This window comes from Dermatophagoides pteronyssinus, unplaced genomic scaffold (genome assembly GCF_027571235.1).
Source record: "Dermatophagoides pteronyssinus isolate colony J.1.1.1.1 unplaced genomic scaffold, Derpt_VIB-CSIC_2022.12 sq0015, whole genome shotgun sequence".
Lineage (NCBI taxonomy): Eukaryota > Metazoa > Arthropoda > Arachnida > Sarcoptiformes > Pyroglyphidae > Dermatophagoides > Dermatophagoides pteronyssinus.
Window position 1 is genome coordinate 265,796 of NW_027461539.1, and position 17,724 is coordinate 283,519.

The 17,724-nt window shown below is 26.6% G+C and overlaps 3 protein-coding genes and 1 long non-coding RNA gene across 9 annotated transcripts; 1 reads left to right on the forward strand and 3 right to left on the reverse strand.

Annotated features, from left to right (window-relative positions):
* Positions 1-30: 30 nt before the first annotated feature.
* LOC113791992 (monocarboxylate transporter 12-like) lies at positions 31-4,925 on the reverse strand. Of its 4 annotated transcripts, none has more exons than XM_075822216.1 (4): positions 4,641-4,925; positions 2,916-3,707; positions 351-476; positions 31-269 (listed from the first exon to the last, which is right to left on the reverse strand). In XM_075822216.1, exons 1-4 carry the CDS (start codon positions 4,891-4,893, stop codon positions 70-72), a joined length of 1,371 nt encoding a protein of 456 aa, XP_075678331.1. In that variant the 5' UTR covers positions 4,894-4,925; the 3' UTR covers positions 31-69. The 4 variants fall into 4 exon arrangements, with proteins under 4 accessions (XP_075678331.1, XP_075678334.1, XP_075678332.1 ...); XM_075822219.1 differs by lacking the exon at positions 4,641-4,925 and adding an exon at positions 4,254-4,342; XM_075822217.1 differs by lacking the exon at positions 4,641-4,925 and adding an exon at positions 4,084-4,247.
* Positions 4,926-4,997: 72 nt separating this feature from the next.
* LOC142645611 (serine/threonine-protein kinase chk-1-like) lies at positions 4,998-6,339 on the reverse strand. The gene is made up of 2 exons (XM_075822220.1): positions 6,210-6,339; positions 4,998-5,923 (listed from the first exon to the last, which is right to left on the reverse strand). Exon 2 carries the CDS (start codon positions 5,918-5,920, stop codon positions 5,030-5,032), a length of 891 nt encoding a protein of 296 aa, XP_075678335.1. The 5' UTR covers positions 5,921-5,923; positions 6,210-6,339; the 3' UTR covers positions 4,998-5,029.
* LOC113791901 (uncharacterized) lies at positions 6,050-16,013 on the reverse strand. The gene is made up of 6 exons (XM_027341752.2): positions 15,182-16,013; positions 14,691-15,122; positions 14,473-14,606; positions 11,561-11,881; positions 10,158-10,441; positions 6,050-7,406 (listed from the first exon to the last, which is right to left on the reverse strand). The coding sequence occupies exons 1-6, from the start codon at positions 15,771-15,773 to the stop codon at positions 6,662-6,664; spliced, it is 2,508 nt and encodes an 835-aa protein (XP_027197553.2). The 5' UTR covers positions 15,774-16,013; the 3' UTR covers positions 6,050-6,661.
* On the forward strand, positions 12,265-15,268 carry LOC142645612 (uncharacterized). Of its 3 annotated transcripts, none has more exons than XR_012846700.1 (5): positions 12,265-12,892; positions 12,957-13,243; positions 13,380-13,553; positions 14,721-15,071; positions 15,129-15,268. It is a non-coding gene; the product is annotated as an uncharacterized LOC142645612 (long non-coding RNA). The 3 variants fall into 3 exon arrangements; XR_012846699.1 differs by having other exon boundaries at positions 12,957-13,216; XR_012846701.1 differs by lacking the exon at positions 13,380-13,553 and having other exon boundaries at positions 12,268-12,892; positions 12,957-13,216.
* Positions 16,014-17,724: the final 1,711 nt, after the last annotated feature.

Genomic DNA, 17,724 nt, shown 5'->3' on the forward strand with positions numbered 1-17,724 from the left:
CAAAGTGTGATAAAAAAAAACAAAATAAAATTTTAATGAAAAAAATCAACTTTTATTTTTAATATTTTTTTAATGTCTGTATCGTTTTTTATGTTTAGAAATAATTTCATTTTGTTCATTTGAATTTTGTTTATGATGAAGCCATGAAATTGGAATTAAAAACAATACCGAACCAATCGATACAATACTAGTGATCAATATGGATGTTGAATAAATGTCATTATTTTTATCATTATTATCATCATCATCATAATAATTAACAGCAAGATCTGATTGAATCAAAGAAAATAAAATTGTTAAAAAATAAAATGTTAAACAAAATGATTAATTAATGATTTAAATGAACTTACTAATGATTGGTGGTCCAATTAATGCTGCAAAACCATCAAAAAATGAAATAATACCCAAAGCATTTGCCATTTTATTCGTACCCAACATATCGACCAAAACAACTTGCGTTAAACATATATTGGCACCTGTAATTTCAAGGGGAAAAAACAATGAACAATGAAAACAAAACAACAACCAAAATATTATTAACGGTCCAGATATTTTCAAAACGATTGACGAAAAACCCGGAATTTGATACAATGAAAAATAAAAACAAAATTATCATTATCAATTTCAAATATCGATTTCATTTCATTTTTTGTTTGTTTGTTTGTATATTTCACATGCTCATATTTTGTTTAACGGTGCGGATATTTTGCCCACAAGACAAATAACAACAAAATACATATTTTTGCACACCGATCCGGATATTTTATTATTTTTATTATTATTTTGTACTAATTTTCAATGAAAACAATTTTTCCACATTCAATTCATTGTTTATCGTTTTATATGAATTTTTTTTAAAAAATGATAATTATATGGCAGAAAACTCGAATTTGGTTCTATGTTACTGTGTAATATACAGTTATAGTTAAATTCTTTTTCGTTTTTTTACATCATTTTGTAAACGTAAAAAAATGAATGACATTTTTTTTCACTAGCGGTCAGATATATAATCTCGAAATGATTTCAATATTAAAAAAATTGCTATTATTATTTTCATCCATAATACAAACCGAAAATAAATTAGATTTTTTCATTTTATTACAATTGATGATGATGATGATGATATATCCAGAAAAATTATTATCCATTAAAATCCTTAGTTATACGATAATGTTTTTTTTTCTTTTGAAAAAATGATGATGATGACAAACATATGTATCAAGAAAGTATGAAAAAAAAGTTTAACAGGCCATCATCATCATCATCATCAGGCCATAATGAAAGGTTGTCAGGATTATCATTTTGGTAGAAGAACGAAAAAACAATTTACATTGAGCAAATATGGAAAGTTTTTTACAAATCATAGCTTTTTTCGAAAAAAAGATGATTCATTTATATATCTATAGAAAATAATTCAAACTGTCTTAGTTTAGGTATAATGTGACTACTGCAAATAATTCAAATTATTAATTGAATCTTGAAAAAAAATCACAATTGAAAAAAAAACAAAAGCAAAATAAACAAAATAACTTCCGTAAACTACAATATAACAACATTAATAGTTTGGATTCAAATAGAGGCCCTTTTCACATTTGAAAAGTAAAATTACTTTTTTTTATAAATTTGTAAATATATTGGGAAAACAAAAAAATTCTGCCTTTGTTTTTTGTTTGGAGTTTCGATTGAAAGAAATTCGGTATCGATCCATCAAACAATTGTAATGATAATAATGATAATGTTTGAGAGAAAAAAATAATAATAATTTGACTTATTAAAACAGACAAACAAAATAAAATGAAAACAAAACAGAAATAATAGTCTAATATATTATATTGATGAAAGATGATGAACAGTAAAGAAAAACAACTAAACGTCTATCAACACTTTGAACGCTAATCTATTTTTTTGTTTTTGTTACATAACCATTTTCCCAATGAATGAACTGTCATTTATATAAGTGATGTGTATAGTTATGGCATTTTAAGGGTTAAACAACATAATTATACCACATTGCCTCCATCATTATCAAATTGTTATCGAGTTTTTTTTTGTCAGTTGAATTATTATTATGTATATAAAGACAGACGATCATAGAAAATACTAAGATAATTTTTTGTTCGTCGATGTAGAGAAATGAAAATAATAATAATAACAATGATTATTTAAGTAAAACAAAACAAAACTAAATTTAGATTTTTTTTTCTAATGACAACTAAACGTCATTCATAATTGTCATTATTTTATCTTCTTCTATTTTTTTTTAATTTTTTGCTATAGATCAATCGATAGATTGTTGTAAAGCTTAAGGCAGCAAAAACAAAATCACTTGATAACGACGACGACGGAACATAAAGATATGGAAAGAGAGAGAGAAAAAAAAGGAAGTCTAATTGAGTGAAAAACAACAAATTTATCTATCGATAATTTGACAAGATGCATTTAAGATTGTCATTCTAATTTTCAATAATATTACAATCTCGAAAAAAATGCCCATTATTTTAAGGGGATTTAATAAATAAAAACAAACAAAAAAATCGAATCCATTCGAATGATAAATTTTGAAAGCAATTTTATGATGTAAGATTATGATTATGATGATGAAAAAATTAAACGTGTAATCATCATCATCAATAATACAGGAAGATTCAAACAAATTAAATTCCTGTATTCATTTTATTGTCAATTCAACTGAGATCATATGATTAAGATGATAATCAAATTCTGTTATCATTAAGTATTAGTAAAGATGTATGAATTATTATTTGTTGTTTTTCTGTTCACGAATTTTCTTTACATTTTTTTTGGAGAATGACGACATTCCGGTCGAATGACACTGACAATATGTGTGGAAAATAATTAATTTTATTCATTCTTTTTTTTCGCAGTCTAACAAGGTGACAAACGTAAATACTTACCGAAAAATATTCCAAACAATGCATAGAACAATTGTATAGTAGCAAATGTATGAGCCAAATTAGTAAGCCAAATGGTTGCACCAAGTGCAATGGTAACAATAATCAATAGCCAAAGATTATCAATATCAAAATTGGTTGATATGTAACCAAACAATATTCGTCCAAAACCATTTGCAATACCGAAACAAAAATAAATGGATGAACTGGACAAACCAAATCCAGAGCGTTTAATACGATCAGTGATGATAATGATTGGTGTAAAAAAGACTAAACTTAAAAAGAATTGATTCAATACGAACAATAAGAATGATTTTCTTTTCCATAATAGACTGAAATCGGTCGTTTCTTTTATCACTTGACAAAACAAAGATTTAGAATTCATATCATGTTTAGATGTTGGTAATGGACAATTGGGTTCAACATAAAGAGCAGAAAAAATCAAACATGTAGACAAAAGTCCAGCTAATATGATCATGGCACCTTTCCAAGTATACATTTGAATCAAATAATTGGTTATAAAGGCAAAAATAGCCATTCCAAAACCGGATCCACATTCAGCAATTCCAAGTGCTAATGCAAGTTTTTGATCAAACCAAATAGTTACGATGATAAGTTTAGTAATGGACAATAGCCCTAAGCCGCAACCGGCTAATAAACCAATGGTAATGAAATGAAAATAGATTGATTGATCGAATATAGTGGATAATAACATTCCAGTAATGGTCAATATGGATCCAATTATTGATACTGTTCGGCAACCATATACTTTAATTAAACCACTAGCAAATGGACCTAGCAAATGACAAGACAAATAAGTTATAATGGATTAATAAAGAAGATATTTGTTAAAAATTGCAACTAAGAAAAAAGTCATGGTCAGCATTTTAATGAACGTTTCATTATAAAAAAAAACACAATCCCTGATCAAATGAAATTTTATAAAAAAAAAACGCAAAAATAAACCTAATAATGAATTCTGGAGGTCATTATAATATTTCAGAAATAAAATATTGTCCATGACATGCAAATGGGAATATTTCTTTCTGGTTATTTAACAAAAAAAAACTGACAGTCCGAATGAAAAATAATTGCTTCACCATATATGATAAAAAAAATTTTTCTGAAACAAGATATGATGATGTATAGAATGAATATTGTAATAGCATACAGACGTAGAAATAAATCTTTGAATTTTTTAGCATTCGTACAAATTCTCTAAATTCATTCTCGGTTCTAGGTGTATAAATGGAACGAAAATCATTTTTCATTTGAATTTCTTTCATCATCATCAACAACAACAACAACAACATTATTATTGCAAAGAAACACGAAACCTACCGAATGCAAATGTCAAAATGTTTTTCTTTTGCACAATGTTTATAATAATAATAAAAAATAGTAATAGGGGTTTCACACTAGCAGCAATGTGAATGAAATATTTCAAATGCAATATTTCACTACATTTCAGCCTTATGGACTGAAATATTGCATTTGAAATATTTCATTCACATTGCTGCTAGTGTGAAACCCCTATAAATGAAATGTTTGGTACTTTTTTTTCCTGTCTTCGACTAAAGTGATGAATTTGTATTTCATTAGCTATCATCACGAAGAAAACAAATTCAACAACTAAGTAAACAATTGTGATCAACATCATAAAAACATTTGAACATGAAAATAAAAATTTTGTACTGAAAAATAAAAATGTGAATTAATGATACTTACAGATACCGTAAATAGTTCCATTCATAATGGATATATAGATTGATGTTATTGTTTCTGTTTGGCCATAAATGATTAGAAATTGTTCATAAAATAGACCACATGTATATGCATAACCATCTTCAAGTACAGATATCAATAATGATGATATAACAACTATCCAACCGAATTTGCTATCAAATTTTTGTCTATCAATATTCACATATGAATCTGATAATAATTTAGAATGAATTAAGTGAACATTGTTCATGATCATTAACGGTTGTTTGTATATTATTTTGTAAAATGATTGATTAATTATGCAATTTTCATTTTTGGAAAAAATTGCTCAAATTCGAATTTTTTTACAAACAAATTTTACAATTGGTCAATTACTTAAGTAACTTGATAATTTAATTTATAAAATGAGAAATTTTATCATTAGATAGATTGTCAATTAATATATTTAAATCATTCATAATATATGCCAAATCAATACGAAATTTAGGATTTGGCTGTAACATTGGTTCAATTAGTAAAATAAATATAGATGGATCTAATGTAGCCAAAACTGGAAATTCATTCAAATTCAATAAATCACCATTGATGTATCGTTTATAAGCATGAAATTTTCTTTCTTTAGCTGATTTCCATGGTAAACGGCCAGTTAACATTTCAACTAATACAATACCTGAACTCCAAACATCTAATGGAATACCATCATGAGGTCGAACTTTTGTTCCATCGATTATATCAAATGTCTCTGGTGCACGATATGAATCAGTACCACAGGCCGTCTGTAACATATACTTTTCATTATGATATTTATACATAGTCGCTATACCAAAATCAATCAATTTTAAGCAATCATTTTGGTCAATTACTAAATTCGATGGTCGAATATCTCGATGTACAAAACCACATTCATGAAGATAATTTAAAGCGCTAGCCAAATGTTTAAAATATTTCAATGCTTTTTGTTTTACCATACCTAATTGATTTATTTTTAGATGATTATACAACGAACCATTCACTGCATGTTCAAGATAAAGAAATTTATTTGTTAAAATTTGTTCCGAATATAACAGTTTAACAATATTCGGATGTTTCAATTGACTTTGTATTTCTATTTCTCTTTGTGCTTTAATTTTAGCACTTTCATCATAAACATTAATCACTTTTAAAGCCAATAATTGATTTGGAAAACGTTCCTCTTCAATCAGATATACACGACCATATGTACCTTCACCGATTGTTTTAATGATTTTCAATGTTTTCGGTAAATTCAATGATGACATAATCATAATCTGTGAAAAAAAAATAAAAATAAAAATATTAGGTCATTCCAAAATAGTAGAATCGCATAAATGTATTATATACATCTATCTATCTGTTATAAAATTAAAATATAAACAAGCAATAAAATCCAAGAAAAAAAAGTTTCAAATTATGAGAATTTTTATTATTATTATTATTATTCGCTTTCAGTCAATAGTTGATGTGGGTTTTCTTTTGTTTTTCATTTGTTTTTCATCTGTCTTGCTCCAATTAAATATGTTAGTCTGTATGTAGAGGTATTATTTCATATTTTACATTTGTGTGTTTGTGTTTAATCAGATGAGTATCAAATGAATAATAATATACTGGTCATTCATAAACAAATTAAAACTTGGAAAAAAAACTGAGATCTTTGTATGTTTTTTTTTTTGTAATGTCAAAATAAAATATTGGATCGACAAAAAACAAAAATGAGAATGAAAAAAAGGAGTCCGGAAAACAGTTCGATAAATAGAATGTCTATAGGAGAAAAAAAGAAATTTGTTTGATTAAATCGAAATTTCTTTTGAAAGAACTATGTAGTGAATATTTTACAAATCGAATTTCGATTTTTTTTTCATTCTATTTTATTTGAGTTTATTATAATGGAATAATGGAAAATAATAAAAATGGATGGCATTGAGGCTTGGCTTTATATCATTGATCATCATTGAAAATAATATTATTGTTTGAATTTTTATTTTGTTAAGAATTTTATTTTTTATTTTTTAATCAAATGTAAATGTTGTAGGCCGTGAACAATTGTAACAATGTCTTGTTCGTGTTTGTGATGTATTTGATTCTGATGATGATGATGTATTGGTTGTCGTCGTTGATGACGAAGTTGAAATTATTGATGACGTTATCCTATTACCGATTGAATGATTATGTTGAAATTGAGAATTAGATATTGATTCATTATTGTTGATCGAATTGTGTCCAATGTTTTTTTGTTTAATTTCGGAAGATTTACTCGTTATAGTTGTTGTTAATGATGATGGTGATGAAGAATAAATTGTTGTTAATGGCACAACTGATGTTTGATTCATTATCGTTGTTAATGTTAATGATGGTCTTGATTGTTGTTGTGATGAAACGGATGGTGATGTAGGTGAAGAGTTTTCTGATTGTTGTTCAAAGTTGCTATTCGTATAATTGTTGTCCTTATAACAGGTCTCATTCGAAGAAGTTGCCGATTTTTTATCCGTAGATTCGTTATCAACATTCGAATAATTATGATAAGTTGTTGTCGACAATGATAATGATAAAGATGTTGGTAATGTTGTATCTTTTGTATTCGGAACAGATTCTTTTTGATAATGCAATGTTGATGATGATGGATTTATGATTGGTTCATCAATAAAATTCGTATCCATTTCGAAAATTTGTACATAAAATCGAATCATCAATTCAATAATTCGTGCTTGTGGTGCTGCTTCGAATACTTCAGTATGAAGATCATTGATTGTATCGCTATTTAAAGAAACACACAAAAAAAACAAAAAAGATTTTTTTACTTTTTGCTAGAATTATTTGATCAACAACAAAAAAATCTAGAAACAAAATTCTTATTTTTATCACATTTTCCACTTTTCCATATCTACATTCAATCTTTGTATGAAAGTTTGAATTTTGTTTTTTGCAAAAGGAGAAAATACCATTCGTTAGAATCTAGAAAACGACAAATAATCCCTTTCAAGTTCAATTCAGATGCTGTAACAAAAAAAAGAAGAATAACGTCATCGGGAAGAAAGTAAGCAAGAAATAAAAACAAAAACTGATATGAGAATTTTGCATAGAAAAAAATAACAACAAATAAAAGCTTAAAAAAACTGAACCGGTATGAATCCACTGTTACCAAGGGGATAACAATTATCATACAAATTTACATAGAATCATTCTATTACAATTCAAGTTGTTTCAACAACAAAAAAGAATATTGTGTTGCTTGCTTAATAAAAAAAATGATAAGAAAAATAACAAGCATAATTTTACAATGAACAGTAGTGGTGGATTACAAACAAACAAAAAAAGAATAAAATAAAAAAATTATTATTGCCCTGATAAACCCGGTTAGAGAAAATGAAAGATCTTTGAAAATGATAGGCCTAAAAATGTCCCGCCTGAATGAATGAAAAGATTAGATTAATACTCAAGAAATATGATGTGATCGTGACATTTATAATTTTTGTAAAAAATCAAACAAAAAAAAATTTCCTATTAAATGTCCAAACACGTCATGTATATGTGTGAGTGCAAACAAAAAATGACAAAATCGATATTGGTATTTGATTGAATGAAATCCGGATGATGCAAGAAAAAATTTAGGATAAATTATTTTCGTTCTCTTTTTTGTTTTTGATCCAACATAAATTTATCAGATAAAATAAAAGTTGACCTCATTATCAGTGTTGATGACGACATTATTTTGATAATTTTTATTGATTTTTTCAATAAACAACAACAACAACAAAATTTTTGAGGTTATAAATATTTTTTCTTTCTTCTTCTTGACATCGATTTTCATGGCTGATTTGTTTTTTTTCGGTTTTCTTTACCGTCATTTTGATATTCAATTTTTTTTGGTTCATATACACAAAAATTATTCCAACTATTTAGTAGTAAAAAATTACATGCTTCAAATGACGGTAAAATATTTTTTTTCTTTAAACAGAAAAACCAAACAAAACGGTACAATAAACCTGAAAAATAATTGTCGAAACAACCAAACAAAAAAAACTGCTATATTTTGACTTTAAATACCCAAACTAGAAATAAATAAGGTAAAGGGCAACTGTGATCATGTTTAAACTTTTGGCATAAATTCATTATCTGTATTGAATAGGCTGATGATAGTTGAAAATAAAAACATGATGAATATTACAAAAATCGGATATGTTTATCAAGAAAATGTTTATTGTTATTGTTGTTGTTGTTGTTGATGGTGATAAATTATGCAATCAATTCATAGTATGTAAATGGAAATTCTTAAAAAAAATCATGTGACAAAATCATTTTCACTTCAACGAAAAAAAAAAACAGAATTTCAAATAGCGACTTTTTTTAGCACAAAACAAAATTACAAATTTGAAATTTAAATTTTTCTTTTTTTTGAACTGGGATCTAGAATTTCTTTTTTGTTGTTGATTATCAACAAAATCATTCGACTGACAACAACATAATCTTTAACCAAAAAAATTCAACATCGATTCCATACAATATTAGATAACCAATTGTCGATTGGACATTGGCAAAATAAAAATAACTTCTAATGCTTCTAATATATTTTTTCCAAAGAATTTATGATGACAAAAAGAAAAACATTTGGTTCTTTTCTTTCTATTCTCATTCTAGAATCTTATTTCGTATTCAAATATGAATTAGTTGAGCTTACAAAAACAAAAAAAAAAAACAAAAGCAAAAGAAGCTCAGTGAATAATAAGAAAAAAATGAAGAAAAAACAAAGAATATAATTAAAGATTAGTAACGAATAATAATTATTATTTTTTTTCGTTAACGATTAAAAATCCTCTGTGATCTTGGATTGAAAAAAATAACAGATTCAAAACAAAAAATTCACAGGAAAAACAAAACAAAACAAGACTGTCATTATAATTACCATAATCAAGTAAGAAAGCAAACAAACAAACATTGTTTTCTTTTCTTTTTTGTATGACAAAACATAAGATTCTAACAAAATTCTTGATAAAAATGTACACAAAAACAAAATTTGTTCAAACAATATGTCAATCAACAACAACAACAACAACAATGAATTAAATATTATGCGAATTCAAAACAGAGGAAAATAGACACTTTTCAAATCACACTTTCACTTCAAAAAAAGAAAGAAAGAAACTAGCGTTTTTTATATTATTATTTTTATGATGTTTTTAGCCTTGATATCAACAAATTCTTTAAGCATTTACGTGAAAATATAAGATTTTTTTTTGTTCACTTGATCCATTTGGGACAAAGATTCTTTTTCTTATCCCAGAGATAAAATAATAATAAGGAAAATTCCTTTATAGTAGCTCTATTAGTATGACTATCATTTCGGGACCAGTTTTTTGTTTTGTGCAACAACAACAACAACAAAAAGATGAAATTATTATTCTCTATATTCACATCAAATAACATAGATCATTATTTAAGAATGAACTTTCTTTCCAATCTTTTTTTTTTTTGCTCAATGAAACAAACAGAAAAAAAATCGTTACTTACCGTGGACGAAAAAATGTTGGAGCAAATATAATACCTAATGCTGCCGGAGACATATTATTTTGTTCTTGATGTTCAACAATACGGGTTAAATGTTTGATCATATGTTTTAATGTGGCACGATGATTTGTAGTTAATTTATTCAAGGCAATATGGATTTTTTGTATCAATTGTGATTGACCACCCAATACAATACCATCCTGATTAATATCATTATCCAATCGATATGATCTTCCTAGATCGATAAAATCTTTATATACAACATTGGTGATCAATGGTATTTTGAGCTATTCAAAGAAAAAAAATCAATCAATCGACAAAAGCAAAAAGTAAAGAAAAAAATAGAATATCAAAGTTATTCATTATTATTCACTTGAAAAGTATGTTATTTTTATATGATAATTTTTTTTTGGTATGTTTTGTATATGATTCCATAAAAAAAATCGCCCACAAAATATATGGATAGATCATCATTTCCATTTTAGCAAATATCCAAAAAAAAGAAAGAATAAAAATAGTATGAAAAATATTTATTTTATATTCTTTTTTTCCTAGCAAAAAACAAATATCCAAACCATGAATAACTCCAATATTCTATTCAAAAATCAGAACATACATTAGAAAAAAATGATGATGATGAATCAACCAAAAAAAAATTGGGAAAAATAACGTTTTTCATATTAATGGCATGGGAGAGAAAAAAATCAATGAATGAATGAATAGCAAGGACAAAGATAGACCGCGATATTAGAAACAAAACAAAACAAAGCAAAAAATAAGATGTCAACCCAAATATTTACATTGGAAACTTTTCATTTTCGAACAAAAAAGATCACATATAAGATTCAAATGTCAAGAGATTTTTTTTTTGTTTTGAACGTACAGTTCTAAAGTAAATATTCAACCTTATAATAAAAAATTTTTTCTTTTCTTTTCTTTTCTTCTGCTACGTCGTCTATAATAGTACATCTGAATTAACAAAAGAAGAAAAAAAAAGAATTCAGTCATTGAATGATGAAATAAAAGAAAGAAAAAACAGAATCAGTTACATTTTTACCGGAGGAGATATTTTTTGGTTTTAAGAACCTTTTTTGTTCCCCAATCGCTCATCATCATCATCATCATCATCAACACGACTATTGATGATTATAGATTCTGAATAAATTATACAATTCTTTTCATATGTCATTCAATTTTTTTTTGGTTGTTGTTAACAATATTTTTATCTATTTCTATTTGTTATTTTTGGTATTCGAAATTCTATAGCTCTTTGCAGAACAAAAGAATTTGGTTCTGAACAAACAAACAAACGTCCAGAATATCGTATTTGAAACTTTTGATTTGTGATTTGTGATTTGAATATATTAATTGTTGATAATAATAATAATAATAATAATAATACTAACCTCACGAAGAAAAACTTTAAGAACGGATGTAAGATCATTGGCGGATACATCGGTAAGATCAATAAGATGTGGACCACTTTCAAAACTTTTGAGCAATTTTTCTACACGTGATGCTACACCAGTCATACGATATATACCGGGTCTTGTTATTGCACGACGTTCAATTTCCATTGTACATTTTTGTACTAATAATGGTATCATTTCATTTGATGATAACATATCCAATTCCATATTCAATATAGATGAACGTGGTGGTAATGGTGCTTGCGGGCACATAATGGCCATCTTTTTCAAACATTTTTTATGGCATATCAATTGGCACTATAGATAGATAGATGATTGAAAGAAAAGGTTATTGAAAGAAGAGAGAGAGAGAGAGAATAAAAAAACAATAAAGATGAAAAACTTATGAAAGGGAATTGATTCTATTTCGGTAAAATAAAATTCCAATATTTTTTTTTTTTTTTTTTGAAATTGATCATTCATTGAAATTGAGAACAAAGAAAAACAAAACAAAACAAAACAAAAAAATTAAAATTATCAAGAATTCTTTTCATGTTTTTGGTTCATATATACATGAATGAACAGGAATAATTTTCAAGAAATAGAAAATAGAAAACACTTCATATTTTCGAATGATAGTTGAATGAATTATTAAAAAAAAATATATATACCCAAAAACCAAATAATAAAAAATTCAAATTTGATAGAAAATTATATTTTTACATTAAAAAAAAATACTTGATTGAATCATCATCGTCGTGGTTAACAAACAAACAAAACTATAGAATAGAGCAGTAAACACAAGAAACCAGACACCTGATTCATTATGAATGAAATTGGGGAAATAATTTTTTTTTTTTTGGAAAAAAGAATATTTTCATCGAACAATATATTGGAAAAAATAATGATGATGATAATGATGATTGTCACTATCATTACCAAAATAAGACATTAATGTTGAAATAGACAGGAGAAGAAAAAATTTCGTAAATTCGAATATTGCTCAAAACATTCGAATGATCAAGACAACAACAACAACATCGAATAAATGTGTTTCGAACGTTTTTATTTTTCGGCTGACGAAATTGATTGAATTTTTTACCGTCACATTCATTTATTATTATTCTTTTGTCGATAACAGGAAATTTTTTTTTTTGAATACTATTAGCAATAATAATTGAAAAGCAACGTAATTCAAATGATGATTGTGAGATGATGATGATGATTCCAAAACCATCGATGACGACACAAGGTGAAGGGGATAATCACACACAATGTCGGTGCACAATGTTTTGTCAGAAGTTTTTCTTTTGTAAACTGATGTTGAAGGTAAATGCTAATATTGAATCAATTGTAATAATGATTTTTTTATATTGATATTGATTTTGTGTAGATTTGAAAGAGATGTCAATGGAAATAACATGAATGAGATTATAATCATTTTCATTTATGATATCGACATCTGTTAATTCTGTAATTAATAATGAATCTTCTTTTCATAATGGTTCCGAGCTATCGTCGACAGCAACCAGAATAACAACAACAAAAATGCTGAAAAAAATTATTACCATGAATTGTAATTGAAAAAATGAGATTCAATTATTTTCATTCAAGGATTTTGTGTAAAACCTATTTTTACAACGAATCAATCAAGTATTTTTATTTTCATTCTATGTCAATGTAATAATACCTTTAGATATATTTATAGGAATAGAAACAACAAACAAAAAAAAATCAGAAGATTTTGCAAACATTAATTAAAGTTTTTTTTCAGCTATAGATTCGTAATTCTTTTTTTATTTTATAACAATATTAGGATTGTGATCATTTAATGACGAATGAATTGTTGTCATCGTTGTTTTTTTCTACATTCTTGTTATATAAGTATTTAATAGCAGTATTCATCATCATCATCGGTTCATTAATTTGTTCATTCCAAATGTTTACATTTAATGTATTACAACATGAAGATGAAAACCATTGAAATGAAGTATGTAGTTCAACAACAACAACAACAAAAACTTTTTCTCTTTCACAACAATGAATTTATTCGTTCCTGTTTTTATTTTATTTTATTTTTTGCATTTTGGAAATAAATCAAAGACATGTAGCGTTATAATATAAAAAAAATCACTCAACTTGTTCATCTCAACCAGAAACAAAAAACAACTAAATCATCAAAATTGAAACCTAAAAAACTTTATTTCATCAAACTTTTATCCAAAGAAGTAAAAAGTATATTATTAATCATTTTTGACAATAAACGATGATATCGATAACAAAATGTCAACAATAAATCGTCTTAGAAAAGAAAATCTCTATAGTGTCAAAACAAACTATAATTTAATTATTTTATTTTGACAAAAATATGAAGGATTTTCATCAAATGTGTGTACCATTGGGTACATTCGGAATAAATTATTTTTTTTTTAAAAAGTAGAATTTAGAATAAATTTGAGAAATTTTTTCCAAAGGAAATTGAACACCCGAAAACTTTTCGAGAAGTATATAATGAATCAATGATTCAACCTATCATCAGTGGGGGTGGGGAACAAAAAAACGTCAACAAAATTTTTTTGTGCTCAATCACAAATGCACAGACGGACGATTTCCGAATTGGTTGTGAAAGAAGAATAGAAAGAAAAAATATGATAATGAACCAAAGAATAAATGAATTGAATTCTTATAAACTTTTTAAAAAGATTTTGTTTCTTTGATTTTGAAGTTATACACAAAAGAAGAAAAACATTCAAAAAGATATTAGAATAATAAAAGTTGATGACACTAATGGCTTGTATAACAAGTATGACAAAGAAAAAAAATTCTCAACATCTTTTCTCTCTCTCAATTGACATAATTTCCTTTCAAAATAAAAAATAATTAAGAAAAAAAACTTGACAAAAACTTACCTGTGTACATTCGAATCCCCAAAAATATACATAAGCATCACAAATTATACAACGGCCATAGTTGGTTGTTTTCATTCGTTGAAAACAATGTGATTCAGCTGCACGTGACATTTTCTTTTTTCTTCTTGATTTTCCTTTATTTTTAAAAAAAACCATCAACAATTCATTGAACAATTCAATTATGGTTAATTATGGCTATAGATTTTCATTTTTTTTACCTTTATCTTTTTTTGATTTACCCGATTCAGATTCTTGCTTAACAATAGCTGCTGCATGTACCGTAATATTTGTTGATGTTGTCGGAGAAAGTGATAATGACGATTTTTTATCCGTATCAGATTTGGACACAGTTTTAATTGATGATTTTTTTGATTCTATATCGAACATTCTATTGGATGTTGTTGGTGATAATGATGGTGATTTTCGATTACATAATTCATTATCACCGATTGGTGGTGAATATTCTTCATTACTATGTGTGGATGCTGATGGACTTGGTACCGGGCTTCGTTCATCTTCGGTAGCTTCATCAGCCGATCTTGCAGACCATGATGATGATGCAGAATCTGATTCTGAGCTACGTATGACCATCGGCAATGGTAAGCTCCATTTTTTAGTTGTATTACCACCACATGATTTCAGAATATCCTCTGTAGAATAAGAGAAATTAAAAAATTTGCAAATCAAAACAATCATGAATTTGGATTACCAATCTTTTGTTGGCCATTAATACTATCTGTTTCGGAATCCGAACAAATCGATGGTTGACGTTCACGATCTATTGATCGTTCTTGTCCACGACGTTTGGAATAATATTTGGCACGAAGTTTCCAATTAGTTGATCCACCGCCATTGCCGCCACTATTTGACTTTCGTTCATTTGATCCATGCGATATTAGACTTCCAACAATCGATACATTGCTTCCGATTGGACTATTTGGCGATGAACGACTTAACAATTGAAATGGTGATTCTTGTGGTGATAGATACATAGATGAATAACCAGTTGATTGTGATTGATTGTGATCGTTTTCTGTTTTTTTCGATATTGTTTGTTCATTAGGATTTTTTATTCGATCAAAAGAATTATCATCTATTTCTTCGGATTCCTGCCTTTCGGATGATTCGGCAAAATGTACAACACGTGGTGTTTGCATTTCAGTTCTATGATGATCACAGTTTTGGCACTCATCTTTTACATTATTTTCATTATTTTTAGATTGCATTGTTGTTGTTGGCGATGTTGTTGACATTTTTGTTGTAAATGTCCAAATATTGTCTTGTGATTGATCTGTTTGCATTGAAGATCACACGATGATGATCATGATGAAATAAACAAACAAACAAAAACGGAACAAATTCACTATATAACCGATGATACCGAGAGAATGATAGAAATTAATTTAGTTTCAATAACAAACAAAAACAAACGAAAAAAATATTTAGTAAAGTTGTTTTCGAATAAAATCGACTTATAAACAAACTAAATGAATGATCATCATATGTGATTCACAATTGGATATTTTCCAGTGATAAATATAGACAAAAATAGATATATTTCATACAACCAATATGATCAATGAATACCATCAATCTCACAAACACACACACACACACACAAGATTGAATTCAATCATGAATCATATGAAATCAATATAGAATTGAATAAATACAAATGATTTTTATTTTCTCGCTGCAATTAAATACGCAATTCTCGTTGATTGTCTTTTTTTTTCTCATTGATTGTTGATCTCTCAATTCTTTTGTTTGTTTTGGTTGTTTTTTCCAAATGAATTTCAACAAAAACAATTATTTTATCCGGTTTATGTTTCACTGTTATTTGTGTTATCCGATGCAATTAAATATAAAGATCATCATCACTTGAAACAGAGTATAACACAAATCACAAATCAAATGACGTTTTTTTCCCAATAATATTATTTTTTTCCGGCTGATGACGATCTTGTTGATTAGATGAAAATGATGATGATGATGATGGTGGTGGTAGTCTGAGAAAAGAAAGAAAATTTTCAACAAAAATTATATAAATATTGGCAATAATGACCATATAGACAATTTTGTGTATAAGATTCATGTCATGTATCAATGTTGTTGTTGTTGTTGTTGTTGAGAACTTGTAAGTTTGTTTTTATTATTATTATTATTATTTGGATTGATCAAATACCAACAGATTGGATAACAACAATATTGATTTTGGTTCACTTGAATTTTATTATCATTATTATTATCAGAATCGTAAACTTTCGAAAATCTATTACTATAATGTAATAAATACTGTTTTTTTTTCTTCACATATTACCATCATAAATGAAATTAATTTCCATTTCGCCTCGATATATATAATAAACAACATTGGATATTTACACAAAGATTCTTTGATATGATGATAACTAAAAAATCTTGTCTAAAATAGTTAAGTTTGAGAACAAACAAACAAAAAATCACTTACCCGCACAAATTTACAAATTGATTGAAAACAAACAAACAAAAAAAAATGATTAAATTAATGAATTTTCATATGGACAAACCCATAATTTAGATTATTATGATGTAATTCCGATTAATAAACAATGGCAATGAAGATAATCGCGGTAGATTGGTTAATTCTCATTAGGGACTTTTGTTGATAGAATAAAAAACAACATATAACATTTAAAAACCGGAACTATTCTTTTCTTTCATTCATAGTTTTTTGTATTTGTTTATCTGCACACAAAAAGGAAAAGAAAAGAAAAATCATATACATTCAGTAGGCGTTTAGAGATAAAATATTTGATCATTGATGTCATCGGATCTAAAAAATTGCTTATTATTTTTTCAATTTCAATTTTGTTGTTGTTGTTGTTGCATTTATTGTGGCAGATGAATTTGGTTGGATTATTGACCAAAAAACCAATGGGAAAAAAACGTTGGTTAAAATATATTGAATTTTTGAACAACAAGAAATAAATAAATCATTCAAATCAAATTAAATCAAATAAAAAATGAAAATTTCAATGAATAAAAATAACATTGTAATAGCCGAAACAAACAAAACAAAAAAAAATATTACATTCATATATCGAACAAATAAATGATTTGAAATGAGGTTTGAAAACTAACAACCATAGGGCTTTTATCTTGAACGAAAATTTCTTTTTTTATTGGGTTACAATCTACCTCTCTCCATGCACTCCAGAGCATGAATCGAATAAAAAAACTACAGTCTAAAAAGCAGATTCTGTCCAAAAT